The 19,407-nt window shown below is 40.9% G+C and overlaps 1 protein-coding gene across 2 annotated transcripts in view; it reads left to right on the forward strand.

Moving 5' to 3' along the window:
- Nucleotides 1-2,647: 2,647 nt before the first annotated feature.
- TMEM273 (transmembrane protein 273) overlaps nucleotides 2,648-19,407 on the forward strand; it is a 62,096-nt gene continuing 45,336 nt past the window's right edge. Inside the window, exon 1 of one of the 2 annotated variants that reach the window (XM_064269850.1) lies at nucleotides 2,648-3,132. In XM_064269850.1, coding sequence (XP_064125920.1) covers nucleotides 3,087-3,132 — 46 coding nt within the window. In that variant the 5' untranslated portion in view covers nucleotides 2,648-3,086. The remainder of the gene's footprint in view (nucleotides 3,133-19,407) is intronic. The other variant, XM_064269849.1, reaches the window with a different exon arrangement.

Here is a 19,407-nt window from a genome sequence, read left to right on the forward strand (position 1 = left end):
TGAAGAATGTATAGTAGTGGTAACTTTCCTGAGATTCAAATCTCACTAGTTTTATTTATTTGATCTGTTAGTATGGCTTCTGCAGTACTGAAGAAAGCACTGTAGTGGTAATTTTCCTGAGATTAAAAAAAATCCCTTGGCTTTATTTATTTGGGCTGTAAGTACTGTTTTTGCAGTAAAGAGTAACATTGTACCATGTTTTGAAAAGTTTCATGAAAAACAATAAAAGGTTAAGATGGAGACCAGCATTAAAAGTATGTGCAGTCATTGCTAGGTGCCCTCATGTTTTACCTCATGTTTTGCAAATTTTCAAGAAATAAAATTTAAAAACCCAATTTTAGCACTGACTCTTAACAGTAGGAGCTACTACCTCCAGTGTCCGCTAGGGCATACGTGATCCCAGATACTGGGTATCAAAATCCATACTTTGTAACAAAAATTCTAAATTGGTCATTAAATCGGCAGTGAAAACACAGAGTATCAACAAAAAATTCAAAGGAGATAATAATTGGGTCTTGAAAGGGTTTAAATTATTTGTAAACATTTAAAAATCAGTGATCTCCCATGGAAGCAGGGTTTCTAATGTTAGGCATTTGGGCAGCCCTGGAGGCCCCTGGTGCTGGGTTCGAGGTGTGGCCTGAACCAGCTGCCAGTGCTCCTCTTTAGCTGCTGTGCCCAGCCACTGCCTCCTCACCACTCCGCTTCCCCGGCAGGCTTCCTACAGCTGATTTAGAGCAAAGCAAAATGTTTTTCCTCCAAATGTCTCCATGAAATGGGAGAAAAGCTTATACATTTCAAAAGGGCCATAAATTTCAGGAGAAATGAAAGAAAGGTTACTCCTTGGTGGAGGTTAGGTCTAATCTCAAGTGCTTAATATGAAACCTGTGTGTCTGGGTGGAAGCATGCAACTGACATGAAGCTAACTGCCTTTCTCACGACCAGCCCACTCCCCTCACACCAGTACTTATGTGATACTGAGAAGGAGCAAAAGTGGCAGGGCTGCACCTTGCAGGGTATGGCCTGTTCCCCAAGCGCACAGCACAGTGGGACAGCCCAGGCCATTCCACAGGTGACCTGGCATCTAAGCACAGCCTCTCACTCACCATGGAGGGGACTGGGGCTGGCCATGTACCTCTTGGGTTTTAGCTTCTTCCTCTTAATTTCAAAATCCAATTATTTCCTGCTTTGAATTTTTTGTTGATACCCTGTGTTTTCATTAATGGAAGCATGCTGAATCATTGAGTGTGCCTGAATTTTGGTAGGTAGTATGAATTTTTTTTCTTGCCCCTCCCCCAAGCCTACCTTTAGAGCCCAGTGGGACAAATGGACTCCCCTCAGATTGCCCCCTGGGACATGTGTCCCCAAATTTTCAAATGTTGACAAAATTTTAAAATTCAATTTTTCCTACCAAAAATGCCTACACCTCATACAATATCCTATATTAGCAGTAATTCATGGCACACTTCCATTTTTTTTTTCCATTTCAAGCTGTCATAAAGGCCCTGCCTTGTGGCAGCAAGTACTGTCAGTGGGAAGGCAGCTTCCCAACAAACCTGAGAAGCAGAAAATTTTGGTGGGCAACCATATAACCCTAAGATCATGAATGGGTTAAAAGGAAACCAGATGTCATTAAGTAGATTCCAATTTATGACCATCCACGTGGGCTAGACTAGAACTGTGCTCCCTAGAGTTTTCAATGGCTGATTTTTGAAATAGATCCCTAGGTCTTTCTCCCAAGGTTCCTTTGGATGGACTCAAACTCCCAGCCTTTAGGTTAGCAGCTGAGTGTCTTAACTATCCACACCCCTGAGGTACCCCCTTGAAAAACGAGGGCCACCATTACTACCTAACTCACAGCGTTGTGATCAGGGTCAAATCAAGTTCATGTTCTAAGAGAGTGCTGGGCCTAGCAGGAAGTGTGAGGTGAGGTAGCCGTTACTGTAAGGGATTTGACTGAGGGAGTCCAGAGACAAAGTTTAATTTCTGCCTCCTCAGTTGGAGGGGGCGGGGCTCAAGAACTGTCACTAAGTTGATTTATATTTTAAAAAGTTATATCCTTGCACAATTGAGTTGGTGGCTTGACAAGTAAGTGGTGACAATACAGTACGCAGGTATAAAAGAGAAGTACAGGAACGTGTAGCTCCAAACCTGCTAGGAGAACCTGTAGAAACACCAGGGTTCCCACAGGGCAGGCAGCATGGCCTGGGGTCTGTGAATTTGGGTGGGGAAAACTACATTTCTATTTCGCTAACCTCTGTGAAAACTTAGTGATTCCTTCCATCACGAGTGCAGGCAACAAACCCACAGTGACTTTATTCCTAGTAGTGACCACAGGCCTCTCTACATGGCATCCAGTCATTGCAGACCCTCTAACAGATCCACGTATCACTGCCTCAAGCTTGGGTAGTTATCTGGCTTGCTGCTGGATCTTGCTATTTCTGTGTTAATAAAGAAGCACACACATTCCCATACCACAGGTTTCTTTTCTTAAACATGTTGATAACAATATTTCAATATAACAGAAATCTGTTGTAATTCCTACGTATTTTATTTTGTGCATTTAAAAATCTTATTCTGAGAAGAGATTCGTCACCTCTCTGGATGACCAAAGGGCAGAGTAACAGGGATGGGCTGAGCTTTGGGCTGGGGCGGGGTAGGGGTGGGGGGCAGTTTCTATCCCTGCCCAAGGCAGGAAGGGCTACTGTCCAGCTCAGACCTTAGGGTGGATCAGTTCCCAGTCCCTTTGGAGGCTTACTGGCTGTGGGTCTTTGGGCCAGAAATTGTGCCGACTGTGCCTTGGTCCTGTGCTCCTGGTGAGGATGACCGAGAAGATGTTGGGTGTCAGTTTCCCAGCGTGCCACAGCAGTCCTCACTAGAGGTCAGCTCCCCTCCACCACCTCGCAGAGGCCAGACCTCAGGGCCCCCCCACAACCTGGTTGGAGTAGGCTCGGGGAGCGGAACTGAGCAGCAGCTGTGGTGGCAGCTTCCTTCCCGATCACATGGGGGCTTGGCTCCTGACCCTCGGAGCCTCTGGACACACGCAGTCTCCGTAACACTCTGTGAGGAACCAGGGGCAGAGGTGCAGCATGGGCGTGGTGGCCAGCATCCTGAGAGTCCTCCTGCTTCTCCTGGGTGAGTGGTGCTTGTGTGGAAATGGTGCGGAGGGGACTTCTGGGCAGGAGGTGCCACAGGGAGCATGGAACAAGAGTGGCAGCCTTTGGGGCTCGTTCCCAGAAGCATGCTATATGTCTCTTCACACAGATGGCCTTTCTCACTTTGACCAGACAGTGAGCAGTGCTCCTCTTCGTCCCATTGAGCTGCAGGGAACATGTGACAAAAAGAGCACTGGACTTAGGATCTAGGACAATCTGAGTTTAAACTCTGTCTCTGCTGTTGACAAACCATAGAAAGCTACTCACACTCTCTGAGTTTCAGTTTCTAAGCAAAAAATAGGGTAGTAATGCTTGCCTTTCAGGATTGTGTGAGAATTAATTTAAGTCAAATTCAAAGCATTACGTAAAATGAGAAAATGCAGGCAAGCAGAGGCTGGTTAGTAAATGGTGAATCACTGTTCTCACAAAGGGAATTGGATTCTTGGTTACTCCCAGGCAGCTCTGTTTTTAAAGTCACCTTTATTCCTGTGCACTGAAAGCAGGAAGAAGGGAGAGAAGCAGGACTCAGAAAAGGAAAGATAAATAGAAAGGGAGAAACTAAGGCTAGAGAAGCACAGAAACACCAAGAGAAAGAGGGACAGAGGAACGGAGATGGTTAGAGACAGGCATAGAGGCAGAGATAGAAAAGGGAGTGAGATAGACAGACTCCAAGGCAGAGAGCCAAAGACTAACAGACAGACAGACAGACAGACAGATGGAGAGAGTCATCCAACTTTGCAAAGTCTCCTTTAACATCAACTGTTATTTCCTAAAAAAGCAACGGATGCTGCTCATTATACACAAAGATGCTCTTTCCCAAAGTTGTGCTGGGTCAAGGCTCAAGGCAAACAGTCTGTCTCTGAGACAGTTCTCCATCTCTGGATGTGGACAAAGTCAGTCCTGTGAGCAGGACTCCATGTGAAGCCCAGAGGATAACAGGATCTTGGCCTCTGGGAGTTAGCATGCCAGACAGACAGACGGCATGATATATACCATTATAGACATGGAAATGACAATGATGGAACCTTGAGAACCACCCAGCTGAGACTGAACAGAGTGCTCGGTATACACTAAAGGCAGTGTGTGGCCAGTAATGGAGGAAGAGGGGGGTTCTACCCTGGGTTTCTGCTTTTGACCTGTCTACATAAACCAGCCCTTCCCAGGGGAAAAAGGAAGTTACATTTAATAAGCCAAATAAAAACATGCAAATTATATGAACAGTCAATTCAATGAAGAATTGCAAATAAACAACAAACATTTAAAATGTTCTAGCTTTCCAGTGTTTAAAAAGCTTTTTTTTTTTAACATTCTACTTCATCTGTCCATTTTGACAACACAGGTCAAATTTATTCACGTTAACTACTCTGTAAGATTCTGTACAGACCTGTTTCTTTATCCATTTCCCTACTGCTGAAATTAAGGTTGTTTTTCACTTCTACTCAACAATGGCTGCTGCAGAGAACACCCTCGGACCGATCCCTGGAGCACATGTGTCTTTCCAGGAGAAGGAAGAGGGTTGCTGTGTCATAAAAAAAAAAAAAAAATAGGGGTGCACAATTCTTTTTTTAGTGGATATTGCAAAATTGCTCTCCCCCAGAGGGTGTGCACATGCTCAGTAAGATTTGATATTGTCAGACTTGGCAGTTTTGCCAATTGGGTAGTTGTAAAATATTGTCTAAAATTCTTTATATTGTATTCTTTTATTACCATTCCCAGCCAATGCACCTCCCGTACAGTGACGACCTCTCCATCAGTGGAAGCCTGTGTGTTGCTGTGATGCTGAACAGGCTTCAGCGGAGCTTCCAGACTAAGACACACTAGGAAAAAAGTCTGGTGATCTACTTTTGAAAATCAGCCACTGAAAACCCTGTGGATCACAATGGTCCTGTCCTGTCGTGCATGGGGTTGCCATGAGTCAGGGGGGGACTAGACAGCAGCTAACAATAGCAACAACAAGAAGTGAGAGTACAATAGGTGTTTTCCCTCAGTTTATCAGACAGCCAGGTTTTCTCTTCTGCAAATTTCCTGTTATTTACCTTTCATTCAGTGTTTATTTGGTTTGGTCTTTCACTTGTTGTTTTCTGAATATTAATTATTTGTATTATATGCTACAAATATCTTCTCTCAGTTTGTTGCTTGACTTTTATCCTTGTAGTATCCTTTGCCGTGCCAAACCAAAAACCGAGCCCGTAGCCGTCGAGTCGATTCCGACTCACAGCGACCCTATAGGACAGAGTAGAACTGCCTCAAGGGTTTCCAAGGAGCGCCTGGTGGATTTGAACTGCTGACCTACCTTTGGTTACCAGCCCAATTTATCAGTCTTTTGCTTTTGTGTGTTTGATTTTTCTGTCTCATCTAAGAAATATTTTCGTACTTTAAGTGGTTACATTTTTTCATATGATTGGTCTTTAAGTTATTTGACATTTATTTTTGTGTATGACCTAAAGAAAGATCTAACTTATTTTTTTCTGTATGGAACATCAATTGTCCTGATAACATTTATTGAGTCATCTTTCCTTTCTCGCCTGCTTTGTAATGCTTCCTCTATCCTGTACCCCAATGTCTGAGGTATTGATGGGCTTTCTATGTCATGTGATTCTTGTACCTGCCTATATTTGAATCATGTTACATCGTTATATTTACCATAGCTTATGAATCTTGAAAACTTGTAGGTAACATCCTGCTTCTGTGTCCCTTCTTTTTTCCTTCTTAGAATCGTATGGGTAGTGCAAACGCTTAAGCACGGAACTGCTAGCTAAAAGGTTGGCAGTTCAAGACCACCCAGAGGTGCCTTGGAAGACGTGCCCAGTGATCTGCTCCAGAAAGGTTGCAGCCTTGAAAACCACATGGAGCACTTCCACTCTGTGCACATGGGGTTGCTATGAGTCACAATCAGCAACCACCACCACCACCAACAGGATCATTTTGGCTTTTCCTAAGCCAATACTCTTCCTTGTAAAGAGCACTCCTTGAAAGCATAATAAATTCCCCTTCCCGATAGCTTAGCCTGCTTATGGCCTGCTCTCCGCACTTCCACAAGCCTTCCACAAACAGTGCGTGAGGCAGACACTCTCTTTATAGCCATGCCCGTTTTACAGAAAAGGAAACTGAAGCGCAAAGAGATTAAATCAGGTTACCAGAGGTTACATAGCTGATAAGTGGCAGAGCTGGGGTTCACACTGAGGCATTTTGACGCCAAAAAGCTATATTTTCAGTGCTGATGGTATCATCACAGAAAACCGAATTTGTTGCTTCTTAAACGTTTTTCAACTTTCTATTTCAAAATAGTTTCAAACTTAAAGTTGTAAGAAAAAGAATAGTACAAAGAGCACTCATATAATTTACCTACTTTTAAAAATTTACTTCATTTGCTTTATCTTATGTGTTCTCTGTGTGTGTGTGTGTGTGTGTACATACGCATATACTGTTACCCGTCGCGTCAATTCCGACCCATAGCGACCCTACAGGACAGAGTAGAAGTGCCCCATGGAGTTTCCAAGAAGCGCCTGGTAGATCCGAAGTGCCCACCTTTGGTTAGCAGCCATAGTGCTTAACCACGACACCACCAGCTTTCCATATACAGATATATAAAATGTATCACCTGTTTCTGTCGACTCTGATTCTTGGCAAGCTCACGCGTGTCAGAGTGAAACTGTGCTCCACAGGGTTTTTATGCCTAATTTTTCAGAAGATCACCAGGCTTTCTTCTGTTAGCAGCAGATCACATTAACTGTCGCACCACCCAGGGACTTCCGTGTGTGTGTGTGTGTGTGTGTGTGTGTAATCTTTTTTTCTAAACCATTTGAGAGTAAGTTGTGTACGCCACGGGTGGTTTTTGTTTTGTTTTGGCTTGGTTTTTATCCATAAATGCATCAGTGTGTATTTCCCAAGAGTAGAGATGTACCGCCACGTAACCACAGCACAGTTAACAACTTCAGGAAATTTAACTTCGACAAAATATTTTATAGAGTCTACTAACGGCATTCCATTTTTTCAGTTGACCCAATAATGTCCTTTATAGCATTTGCTGTGCCTCCCGGGCAGGCTTTCAGCCTGGAGGCAGGTGTTGCATTTAGTAACCGTGTCTCTTCAGTCTTTTAATCTGAAATATGTCCCCAGCCTTTGTCTTTTACGACACCAATCGTCTTGAAGATACAGCTTCTCGCCTCCTCCCCAGCTTTAATAGGACATTCCTCATTTCGAGGTTTGCCTGACACTTCTCAATGACTACATTCAGGTTGTGCAATCCCAGTCAGAAAACTACACAACCGAGGGGTGTCCTCCTCAGGGTTTACATCAGGAAGCATGTTAGGGAAAGGCTGGTTCATTTTTTGACATAATGATAAAAGCCTTAAAACTTGGTTTTAGATCATGGCTGTCACAATCTTAAATTAGTTGCTATTTAAATAACAACTGATCAATATTTTTAAATCTTGCTGAAATACTGATCTAAGAAAGGCTATTGAAAATATCCGGGGAAATTCTAGGCATTTTACTAGAGGTCTGTATCTTCCTTTAAAAAAAAAAGCTGCCATATAAAATATCCCTGTGAACTCCAATTCTAACCAGAGTGCCAGCCATTTGTCTTCATTTTAATTCTGTTGGAAAGCACCCACTGAAATCTATGTATTATTATAATCATGATAATAAAAGAAATACAATATCACTTTAATTATGTTTCAGTGCCTAAAACATTCTTCACTGAAGGAGCCAGGATTATTGAAGATAGCAGAGGCTTTTTTTTTTTCCCCTCCCATAATTTATAATGAAAAGATGGCAGGGGCCAGGGTACAGAGAATTAAATCCGTTTTCATCTTACAAGTCAAAGCCATCACTTTATTTCTTGGCTCTTAGTCCCTGAGATCTTTGTAAAAATCTTTCCTGACAGCTTTTCCCCTGTTTCAAGTTCCTGCCAAGACAATGGCTCAGAATCGTGTACGGATTCCAGAGAGAAAGAATTCTTGGTGAATTCCTTTTTTTATTTCTATGTAACAGAGTATCCCAAATGCAACAAAAGAAAGCTAATACACCAGGGTCTGGGCAAGTAGGCAGAGGGTAAAAGAGGCTGGGCCCCCAGGAAGCAAGAGAAATTCCCTCATGGAGCAAGAATTCTCTTCATGGCTTTTGCCTGTTTTCTAATCGGATTGCTTGCCCTTTTTTTTTTTTTAGTGTTGTATTTTGAGTTCTTAACGTATTTTAGATACAAACCTGTTGCTGTGGAGCCAATTTCGCCTCATAGCGACCCTATAGGACAGAGAACTGCCCCCTAGGGTTTCCAAGGACTGGCTGGAGGATTCAAACCACCAATGTTTTGGTTAGCAACTGAGCTCTTAACCACTGTGCCAGCAGGGCCCCATTTTAGATACAAGTTCTTGTCAAATATGTGATCTGCAGATATTTTCTCCCCGTCTGTGGCTTGTGCTTTCATTTTCTTCATAGGTCTTTCACAGAGCAGAAGTGTTTAATTTAAATGAAGTCAAATTTATTGTTTTTTTTCCTTTCATGGATCATGCTTTTCATGTCATGTCTAAGAACTTTATACCAAGCCCCAAGTCCTCAAGATTTTCTTTTAAAAACTTCATAGTTTTACATTTTACATTTAGTTCTATAATTGATTTTGAGTTAATTTTTGTATAAGGTGCGAGGTTTAAGTCAAAGTACTTTTGTTTTTTTGGGCCTATAAATATTCAATTGCTAGAGCACCGTTTGTTGAAAAGCCTATTTTTTCTCCCTTGGACTGATTTTGCTCGCTTGACAAAAATCAGGTGGTTATACTCATGTGGGGCTATCACTGGTTCTCTGACCCCTCCACCAATGTCACACGGTCTTGACTCACAAAGCTGTATGATAAGGCTTGAAATTGGGTAGGGCAATTCCTTCTGCTTTATTCTTATCTTCCAAAAAGTTTTTAGCAAATCTAGTTGCTTTGCGGAAACTCTGGTGGCGCAGTGGTTAAGTGCTACGACTGTTAACCAAGAGATCGGCAGTTTGAATCCTCCAGGTGCTCCTTGGAAACTCTATGGGGCAGCTCTAACCTGTCCTATAGGGTTGCTATGAGTCAGAATCGACTCAATGGCAGTGGGTTTGGTTTTTTGGTTTTAGTTGCTTTGCTTTTCCATGTAAATTTTAGAATAATCTTATCTATACCTACAAAAATATTGCTGGCTTTTGATAGGAATTACATTGAACCTATAGATAAATTTGGGGAAATTTGACATCTTCTTTATGTTGAGTTTTTCATGAACATGGTATGTGTCTCCACTAAGATGTTCTTTGATTTCTTTCATCAGCACTTTTGTAGTTTTCAGCAAATGACTCCTGCACGTTTTATTAGAGTTATACCTAAGTATTTTTCTTGAATTATTGTATTTATTGTATTTTAAATTTCTGTTTCTGTATGTTCAGTACTAGTATGTAGAAATACAATTGATTTTTGCATGTCGATCTTGTACCCTGCAACCTTGCTGACCTTATTTATTAGTTCTGGGAGTTATTTTATAGTTCCTTTGGGATTTTCTACATAGACCATCCTGTCATCTGCAAATAGGGACGGTTTTATTTCTTCCTTTCTCATCCGTATGCCTTTTCTTTCCAGAACTTTCAATACTGTGTTAAATGAGTGGTGACAGTGGACATCTTTGCCTTGTCCCCAATCTCAGGGGAAAAGCATTCAATATTTCTCTATTAAGTATAATGTTAACTGTAGATTTGTAGTAGATGTTCTTTATCAAGTTGAGGATGTCGCTCTCTAGTCCTAGTTTTCTGAGATTTTTGTCATGAATGGGTGTAGAATTCTGTTACTTTTTCTGCATCCCTGGAGATGATCACCTGATTTTTCTTCTTTAGTCTGTTAATATGGCAGATTACACTGACTGATTTTTGAATATTGAGCCAGTCTTGCATTCTTGGAATAAACTCTACTTTGTTATAGAGTATTATTTTTCATATTTTGATAAATTTTGCTTGGTAATGTTTTATTAAGGGTTTTTACACCTATATTTGGAAACCTTGGTGGCAGAGAAGTTAAGTGCTACAGCCGCTAACCAAAAGGTCAGTATGTGGTTTTGATACACAGGCTTCATAAAAGGAAATGGGAAGTGTTCCCTCACTGCCTTAGTCTGGGCTCTCTAGAGAGTGTTTTAGGCTGGGAAGCAAAACCAATAAAGTGCATAAATATATATATAGAGAGGTTTACGCCAAGGAAATGGCTCACATGGTTATAGAGGCTGGAAAGTCCAACTCCCTGGGTCAGGCTGGAGGCTTCTGCTGACTCACATAGTTGCACAGGCTGGTAAACCCAAAATTAGCAGGTTGGACAGCAGGGCTCTGACTCACAGGATGAAGAGACCAACAAATCCCAAGACAGTATGTAAGTTGCTAGCTCAAGTCTCAAGAACCAGAGGTCAGATGAACAGGAGCCAGCTGCAGGGGCCAGAGTGAGCAAACGCCCACAAGCCTTGCCAGAATGTCCACCTGTACTGGATGCAGGCCACACCCCCAAGGAAATTCCTTTTCAACTGATTGGCTATGCACAACAGATCCCATCACGGAAGTGGTCACATTATATCAGATCTTATCGTGGAGGTGATTACATCATTACATAACTGCCAAAATACATCATAACTGCCAAGCCAAGGAGAATCGTGGTCCAGCCAAGATGGCACACAACCTTAGCAGTCACAAGGAGCAAAACCAGTGAAGCATATATAAATATATATATTTTTTTCTTTTTCACCAAAGCCTAAGTCTCTAAGATTCTGTCCTAAAAGCTTTATAGTTTTACATTTAATTCTGTGATCCATTTTGAGGTGATTTTTGTATAAGGTGTGAGGCTTAAGTCAAAGTTTTTTTTTTTTTTTTTTTTTTGGCCTATAGGTATTCAACTGCTGGGGCATCATTTGTTGAAAAGACTGTTTATTAATTACTCTCTGTATATAAATTTATTTCAAGGAAATGGTTCACACAATTGTGAGGGCTCACAAGTCCCAAATCCATGTGTCAGGAGACAGGCTGAAAGCCTCTGATGGCTCAAGGGTTATGGGGGTTGGCAAATCCAAAATTTGCAGGTCAGACAGCAGGCCAGAGATTTCTGCAGGCTTACAGTCCAAGAACCAGAGGTCAGCAATGAAAAGAGCAAAGAGCACAGAGCAAGAAAGAAAGAGAGCTTTGCCAGAACATCCATTTATGTACTGGAGGCAGGCTACACCCACAATGAGAATCCCCTTTTAACTGATTGGCTGCTCACATCAGATCACAAAGTGGGAGGTGATTATGTAGTGCCTGCCAAACCACGGAGAATCATAGCCCAGCCAAGCTGACACATAACGTTAACCAACACACTCATATTTTCCAGAAAGGATTGTGTAGAATCCGTGTTAATTCTTCTTTAAATGTTTGGTAGAATCTTCCCGTGGACAGCCTGGGCCTGCAGATTTCTTTTTGGGGATTTTTTAAATTATGAATTCAGTTCCCTTAATAGCTATAGGGCTATTCCGAGCATCTATTTCATATAGGGTGAGTTGTGGTAGTTTGCCCTGGTTGCATAATGGTTAAGACCTCGGCTGCTAACCAAAAATTCGGCAGTTCAAATCCACCAGTGGCTCCTTGGAGACCCTTGGGGACAGTTCTACTCTGTCCTATAGGGTCTCTATGAGGCAGAATCGACTCGACAGCAATGGGCTTGGTTTTTTTTGTGTGCGTGGTAGTTTGTACTTTTCTGAGGAATTGATCCCTTTTACCTAAGTCGATAGGTTTATGTGTGTAGAGATATTTGTAGTATCCTCTTATTATCCTTTAGATATTTGCAGGTGCTGCAGTGATATCCCGTTTCATTCCTGATACTAGTCATTGCTGTATTCTCTTTCCCTCTTTCTTTCTCTCTTTCTCTGTCAGTCTTAGTAGTGGTTCGTCAATTTGATTGATCTTTCAAAGACTATCTTTTTGTTTCAATGATTTTTTCTATTGATTTTCTGTTTCATTGATTTCTGCTCTTATCTATATTATTTATTTCCTCCTGCTTGCTTTGGGTTTATTTATTTTTAAACATGATGATTTTAATAGCTGGATAGCATTTTATCCCATGAGTATATCATAATTTATATTGTTGTCTTGTGCCATGAAGTTAATTCCATCTGATGGTGACCCCATGTATTACAGAATAGAATTGCTCTGTAGGGCTTTCTTGGCTGTAATCTTTATGAAAGCAGATTGCCAGGCCTTACCTCCACTGTGCTGCTGGGTGTGTTTGAGCCAGTAACATTTTGGCTACCAGCCAAGTGCAAACTGTTTGTGTTACCCAGAAACTGTCTTTGGGTTTGTTTTGCTCTTCTTTTTCTAGTTTCTTGGGGTGGGGTCTTAGATTACTAATTTTATTTTCTTTTTTCCTAATGTAAGCATTTAGTGCTATAAGCTTTCCATTCATAACTGCTTTAGCTACATCCCATGTATATAAAATTGTGTTTTCATTTTCATTCAGTCAGTACATTATTTTTTTTAAGTTTCTCTGGAGACTTTTTCTGACCCATGGATTATTTAGAAGTACTGTTAATTTTTAAATGTTAGGAGATTTTCCTGTTATCTTATGATTGATTTCTAGTTGAGTCCATTGCGGTCAGAGAATACATTCCACATGAAGTCAATTCTTTTGGTTTTATTTTTTGAGGATTGGCCCAGAACGTAGTCTATTTTGGCATATCTTATGTGGTTGCTTCAGAAACAATGTGTATTATGCTACTGTTGAATGGTCTATAAATGTTGACAGGTTCCGTTGCTTGATGGTGTCGTTGAATTTTTCTGTATTATTGCTGATTTTCTGTCTAGCCGTTCTATCAATTGATGATAGGCGGTGTTGAAGTTTCCAACTACAATTGTGCATAATTCGTCATTTCTCTTTTCCATTTTACAAGTTTTTGCTTTACATATTTTGCAGCTCTATTGATTGATACATAGACATTTAGGATTGCTATGTCTTGGTGGGTTGATCCTTTCATCATTATTTAATGTCCTCTCTGTCTCTGATAATTTTCTTTGTTCTGAAATTTATCTGATATTAATATAGCCAATCCTACTATCTTTTTATTAATGTTTGCATGGTGTATCTTTTCCCATCTTTTTACTTTCAGTCTTCCTATATTGCTATATTTGAAGTGAGTTTCTCGTAGACAGTGTACAGTTCAGTCATTTTTTTCCCACTCTACCAAGCTTTGTCTTTTGATTGATGAACTTAGGCCATTTACATATACTGCAGTTTTTGATATGTTAGAACTTTAGGTATGCCATTTTATATTTTATTTTTTGTTGGTTCTGTTTTTATTTATTTTTGTTTTCATTTTCCTGCCTCCCTTGGGTTACTTGAACATTTTTCAAAAATCCATTTTGATTTATCTATAGTGTTTATGCCCCCGTGTGTCTGTCAGTTTCTCATACTGTGGGGGCTTGTGTGTTGCTGCGATGCTGGAAGCTATGCCACCAGTATTCAGATACCAGCAGGGCCACCTATGGAGGATAGGTTTCAGCTGAGCTTCCAGACTAAGACACACTAAAAAGAAGGACCCAGCAGTCTATTTCTGAAAAGCACTAGCCAGTGAAAACCTTATGAATAGCAGCAGAACAGTGTGTGATATAGTGCTGGAAGATGAGCCCCTAGGTTGGAAGGCACTTAAAAGATGACTAGAGAAGAGCTGCCTCCTCAAAGCAGAGTTGACCTTAATGACGTTGATGGAGTCAAGCTTTTGGGACCTTCATTTGCTGATGTGGTAAGACTCAAAATGAGAAGAAACAGCTGCAAACATCCATTGATATTCAGAACCTGGAATGTATGAAGTATGAATCTAGGAAAATTGGAAATCATCGTAAATGAAATAGAACACATAAACATCAATATCCTAGGCATTAGTGAGCTAAAATTGACTGGTATTGGCCTTTTTGAATTGGACAATCATATAGTCTACTATGCTGGGAATGGCAACTTGAAGAGGAATGGTCTTGCATTCACTGTCAAAAAGAACATTTCAAGATCTATCCTGAAGTACAACGCTGTCAGTAATAGGATAATATCCATATGCCTACAAGGAAGACCAGTTAATATAACTATTATTCAAATTTACGCACCAATCTCTAAGGTCAAAGATGAAGAAATAGAACATTTTTATCAGCTGCTGCAGTCTGAAACTGATCGAACATGCAATAAGGATGCATTGATAATTACTGGTGATTGGAATGCGAAAGTTGGAAACAAAGAAGAAGGATCGGTAGTTGGAAAGTATGGCCTTGATAGAAACAATGCTGGAAATCGAATGATAGAATTTTGCAAGACCAACGACTTCTTCACTGCAAATACCTTCTTTCACCAACATAAACGGTGACTGTGCACATGGACCTCACCATATGGAACACACAGAAATCAAATTGACTATATCTGTGGAAAGAGATGATGGAAAAGCTCAATATCATCAGTCAGAGCAAGGCCAGGGCTGACTGTGGAACAAACCCTCAATTGCTCATATGCAAGTTCAAGCTGAAACTGAAGAAAATCAGAGCAAGTTCACAAGAGCCAAAAATATGACCTTGAGTATATCCCACCTGAATTTAGAGACCATCTCAAGAATAGATTTGACACACTGAACACTAGTGACCAAAGACCAGGTGAGTTGTGGAATGATATCAAGGACATCATACACGAAGAAAGCAAGAGATCATTGAAAAGACAGGAAAGAAAGAAAATACCAAGATGGATGTCAGAGGAGACTCTGAAACTTGCTCATGAATGTCAAGCAGCTAAAGCAAAAGGAAGAAATGATGAAGTAAAAGAACTGAACAGAAGAATTCAAAGGGCGGCTCCAGAAGATAAAATAAAGTATTATAATGACATGGGCAAAGAGCTGGAGATGGAAAACCAAATGGGAAGAACATGCTCAGCGTTTCTCAAGCTGGAAGAACTGAGAAAAAAATTCAAGCCTCGAGTTACAGTAGTGAAGGATTCTATGGGGAAAATATTAAACGACGCAGGAAGCATCAAAAGAAGATGGAAGGAATACACAGCCATTATACCAAAAAGAATTAGTCGATGTTCAATTGTTTCAACAAGTAGCATATGATCAGGAACCGATGGTACCGAAGGAAGAAGTCCAAGCTGCGCTGAAGGCATTGGCAAAAAACAAGGCTCCAGGAATTGACAGAATGTCAACTGAGATGTTTCAACAAACAGATGCAGTGCTGAAGGTGCTCACTCGTCTATGCCAAGAAATATGGAAGACAGCTTCCTGGCCAACTGACTGGAAGACATCCATACTTAAGCCTATACCCAAGAAAGCCAATCCAACCAAATGCAGAAGTTATAGAACAATATCATTAATATCACACGCAAGCAAAATTTTGCTGAAGATCATTCAAAAACAGCTGCAGCAGATCAACAGGGAACTGCCAGAAATTCAGGCCGGTTTCCGAAGAGGTCGTGGAACCAGGGATATCATTGCTGATGTCAGATGGATCCTGGCTGAAAGCAGAGAATATCAGAAGGACGTTTACTTGTGTTTTATTGACTATGCAGAGGCATTCAACTGTGTGGATCATAACAAATTATAGATAACATCGTGGAGAATGGGAATTCCAGAACACTTAATTGTGCTTATGAGGAACCTGTACATAGATCAAGAGGCAGTTGTTCAGACAGAACAAGGGGATACTGACTGGTTTAAAGTCAGGAAAGGTGTGCGTCAGGGTTGTATTCTTTCGTCATACCTATTCAGCGTGTATGCTGAACAAATAATACGAGAAGCTGGACTATATGGAGAAGAATGGGCATCAGATGACACAACATTGCTTGCTGAAAACGAAAAGGACTTGAAGCACTTATTGATGAAGACCAAAGACCACAGCCTTCAGTATGGCTTGCACCTGAACATAAAGAAAACAAAAATCCTCACAACTGGACCAATGAGCAACATCATGATAAATGGAGAAAAGATTGAAGTTGCCGAGGATTTCATTTTACTTGGATCCACGATTAACACCCAAGGAAGCAGCAGTCAAGAAATCAGGACACATTGCATTGGGGAAGTCTGCTGCAAAGGACCTCTTTGAAGTGTTGAAAAGCAAAGGTGTCACCTTAAAGACTAAGGTGCACCTGACCGAAGCCATGGTCTTTTTAATCGCATCATATGCATGTAAAAGCTGGACAATGAGTAAGGAAGACCGAAGAAGAATTGACTATGGATTGTGGTGTTGGTGAAGAATGTTGAATATACCACGGGCTGCTAAAAGAACGAACAAATCTGTCTTGGAAGAAGTGCAACCAGAATGCTCCTTAGAAGCAAAGATGGCGAGACTGCGTCTTATATACTTTGAACCTGTTGTCAGGAGGGATCAGTCCCTGGAGAAGGACATCATGCTTGGCAAGTACAGGGTCAGCGGAAAAGAGGTGGATTGACACAGTGGCTACAACAACGAGCTCAAGCATAGCAATGATTTTCAGGGTGGCGCAGGACAGGGCAGTGTTTCATTCCGTTGTGTATTGGGTCGCTATGAGTCGGAACCGACTCCACCCCATCTAAGAACAGCAACAGCATAGTGTTTATGATTATATCGCTTTGCATACATATTTTTTTAGTGGTAGCTCTAGGTATTACATTATGTATACGTAACTTACCCAAGTCTATTGATGTTAACATTTTCGCGGTTCAGGTGAAATGTAGAATCTGTATCTCTCTTTATGTCCTTTTATTCGCTCCCATTTGTAACTGTCTTATAATTCTTTTTTTTTTTTTATAATTCTACCTACATTGAAAACTACATCAGATAGTGTTATAATTTTTTAACAGTCACATATAATTCAGAAAATTAAGAGATTAAGAGTCCATTTTATTCATCCGTAGTTTTACTCTTTCCAGTGTTCTTACTTCCTGATGTTCAAAGATTTCTTCTTTTATCATTTCTGTTCAGAGAAATTTAGTCATTCTTTTAGCGTAGGTTTCCCAGTGATTAATTTTCTTAGTTTTCCTTTTTCTGAGAATATGTTGATTTCCTCTTCATTATGAAGGATAATTTAACAGCATTTTGGGTTGACATTTATTAATTTGTTTTCCTTCAGCACTTGAAAAATGGTGGGCCACGTTATTCTGGCATTCATGCTTTCTGAGGAGAAATCCACTGTCGTTTGAATTGTTCTCCTCTACAGTAAGGCGTTGTTTCTCTCTTATTGTTTTCAAGATTATTCCTTTTTCTTTAGTTTTCAGAATTTTCTGTCTCTGATGTAAACCAATGACAAGACTATGGTGTGTCTTGCCATGGGTTTACCGGAGTGTATCTCATTTGTAGGTTGCTCAGCTTCTTGCACCTCCAGGTGAATGTCTTTAACCAAATTTGTAAAAATCTGAGCCATTATTTCTTCAAATTCTTTTTTCAGTCCCACCCTCTTTGTTTTCTACCCCCGGGACTCTGAAGAAATGGATGTTAGATCTTTTGCTATGGTCCCACTGGTTCTTGAAGCTATGTTCTTTTTATTATTTTTCATTCCATTTTCTTCTTGTTCAGATTGGAAAATTTTTATTTTTCTATCTTCAAGGTCACTGATTCTTTCCTTTGTTCTCTTCATTCTGCTTTTGAATTAATTGAGTTTTTCTTTTTTTTTTATTTCGTTATACTTTTCAGTTCTAAGCTTTCATTTGGTTCTTCTTTATATCCTACTTATTTATTTAGAGGTACTATTTCTTTGCTGAGACTTTCTGTTTTTTCACTGGTTTCAAGCATTTTCATAATTACTCATTGAAGCATTTTCATGATGGCTGCTTTAAAATCCTTATCGGATAATTCTGACAGCTGTGTTTTCTTGGTATTGGTGTCCCTTGGTTATCTTTCTTGTTGAAATCTTCCTGGTTCTTGGTAGAACAAGTGATTTTCAGTTGCAACCTGAACGTTTCTGGTATTATGTTATAAGACTCTGGATCTTATTCACACCTTCTGTTTAGCTGGCCTTCTTTGACATTGTTTTGGCGGGTGAAATAGGGAATCTCCTTGTTACTGCCAAATGGGGAGAGAAGCTCAGTTTCCTCTCTCAGCCCCTGTTGAAACCTGGTGGTAGAGTGGTTGTCTTAGTCATCTAGTGCTCTTATAACTGAAATACCACAAGTGGGTGGCTTTAACAAAGAGAAATTTGTTGTCTCACAATCTAGTAGGTTAAAGTCCAAATTCAGGGTGTTAACTCCAGGAGACAGCTTTCTCCTTGTTGGATCTAGAGGAAAATTCCTTGTCATCAATCCTCCCCGATCAAGGAGCTTCTGAGGTACAGGGACCCCAGGTCCAAAGCATGCATTCTGCTCCTGGTGCTGCTTTCTTGGTGGTATGAGGTCCCCTGTCTCTCGGCTAGCTCCTGTCTTTTATATCTCAAAAGAAATTTCCTCAAGACACAATCCAATCTTGTAGTTTGAGTCCTGCCTCACTAACACAACTGCCACCCATCCTACCTCATTAACATCATAGAGAAAAATACAGAAAAATCACGCAATACCAGGAATCATGGCCCAGTCCAACTGATACACACATTTTTGGGGGGACATAATTCAATCCATGACAGGGGTTCTTCATTACTACCAGTTTAGGTGGGAGTTCAGGATCCCCACTAGGCCTCCACTGATACAACCCCTGCTGGGAAATGTTACTGCTGCCCATGTGGCATCCACTGACATCCTTGGGAGGAGGACCAGCCTTGGCACTGCTGGGCAATGGTTATTGCTAACCTTCTCTGAAGCCTCCTATGACATCATTCTAGCAGAGAGTGGAAGTCCAGTTTCCCAATGTGATCTCCATCGGGGTGAGGGGCTTGTTTCCATCCTTTGAGGATGAAAGTCCTATCTTCCCACTTGGCCTTTTCTGAGATAATGGGAATTAGGTGGCTTATTACATTCTGGCGAGAGCGGAAATCTGGGCTTCCCATCTGACCTTTGGTGGAACAGACAGTGGTGGGGCCACAGTGTTTTCTGAGTTGTCTGACTGGCGTAGAATGGTTATTGATTAAAAACTTTCTGTCTTGTTAAGCTACCCCTTTCCTAGTTTGGCTAGAGAGTAAGCTTTTGTTGGGTTTTATGTGCTGATTGGCATTTCTGGGTAGCTGCTTCTCCAGCATGTAGTCTGGGATTATAAGGCAGAGAAAATCCAGGGAACTGACCAGCACGTCATGTTCCTGGGGCCTCGAGGTTCCCAGCCGGTCTGCCTTCTTCCCTCCACATTACAGAGTGTTCTTATTTATTTATTTCTTTATTTT

The sequence above is a fragment of the Loxodonta africana genome, chromosome 16 (assembly GCF_030014295.1).
Source record: "Loxodonta africana isolate mLoxAfr1 chromosome 16, mLoxAfr1.hap2, whole genome shotgun sequence".
NCBI classification, from domain to species: Eukaryota; Metazoa; Chordata; class Mammalia; order Proboscidea; family Elephantidae; genus Loxodonta; species Loxodonta africana.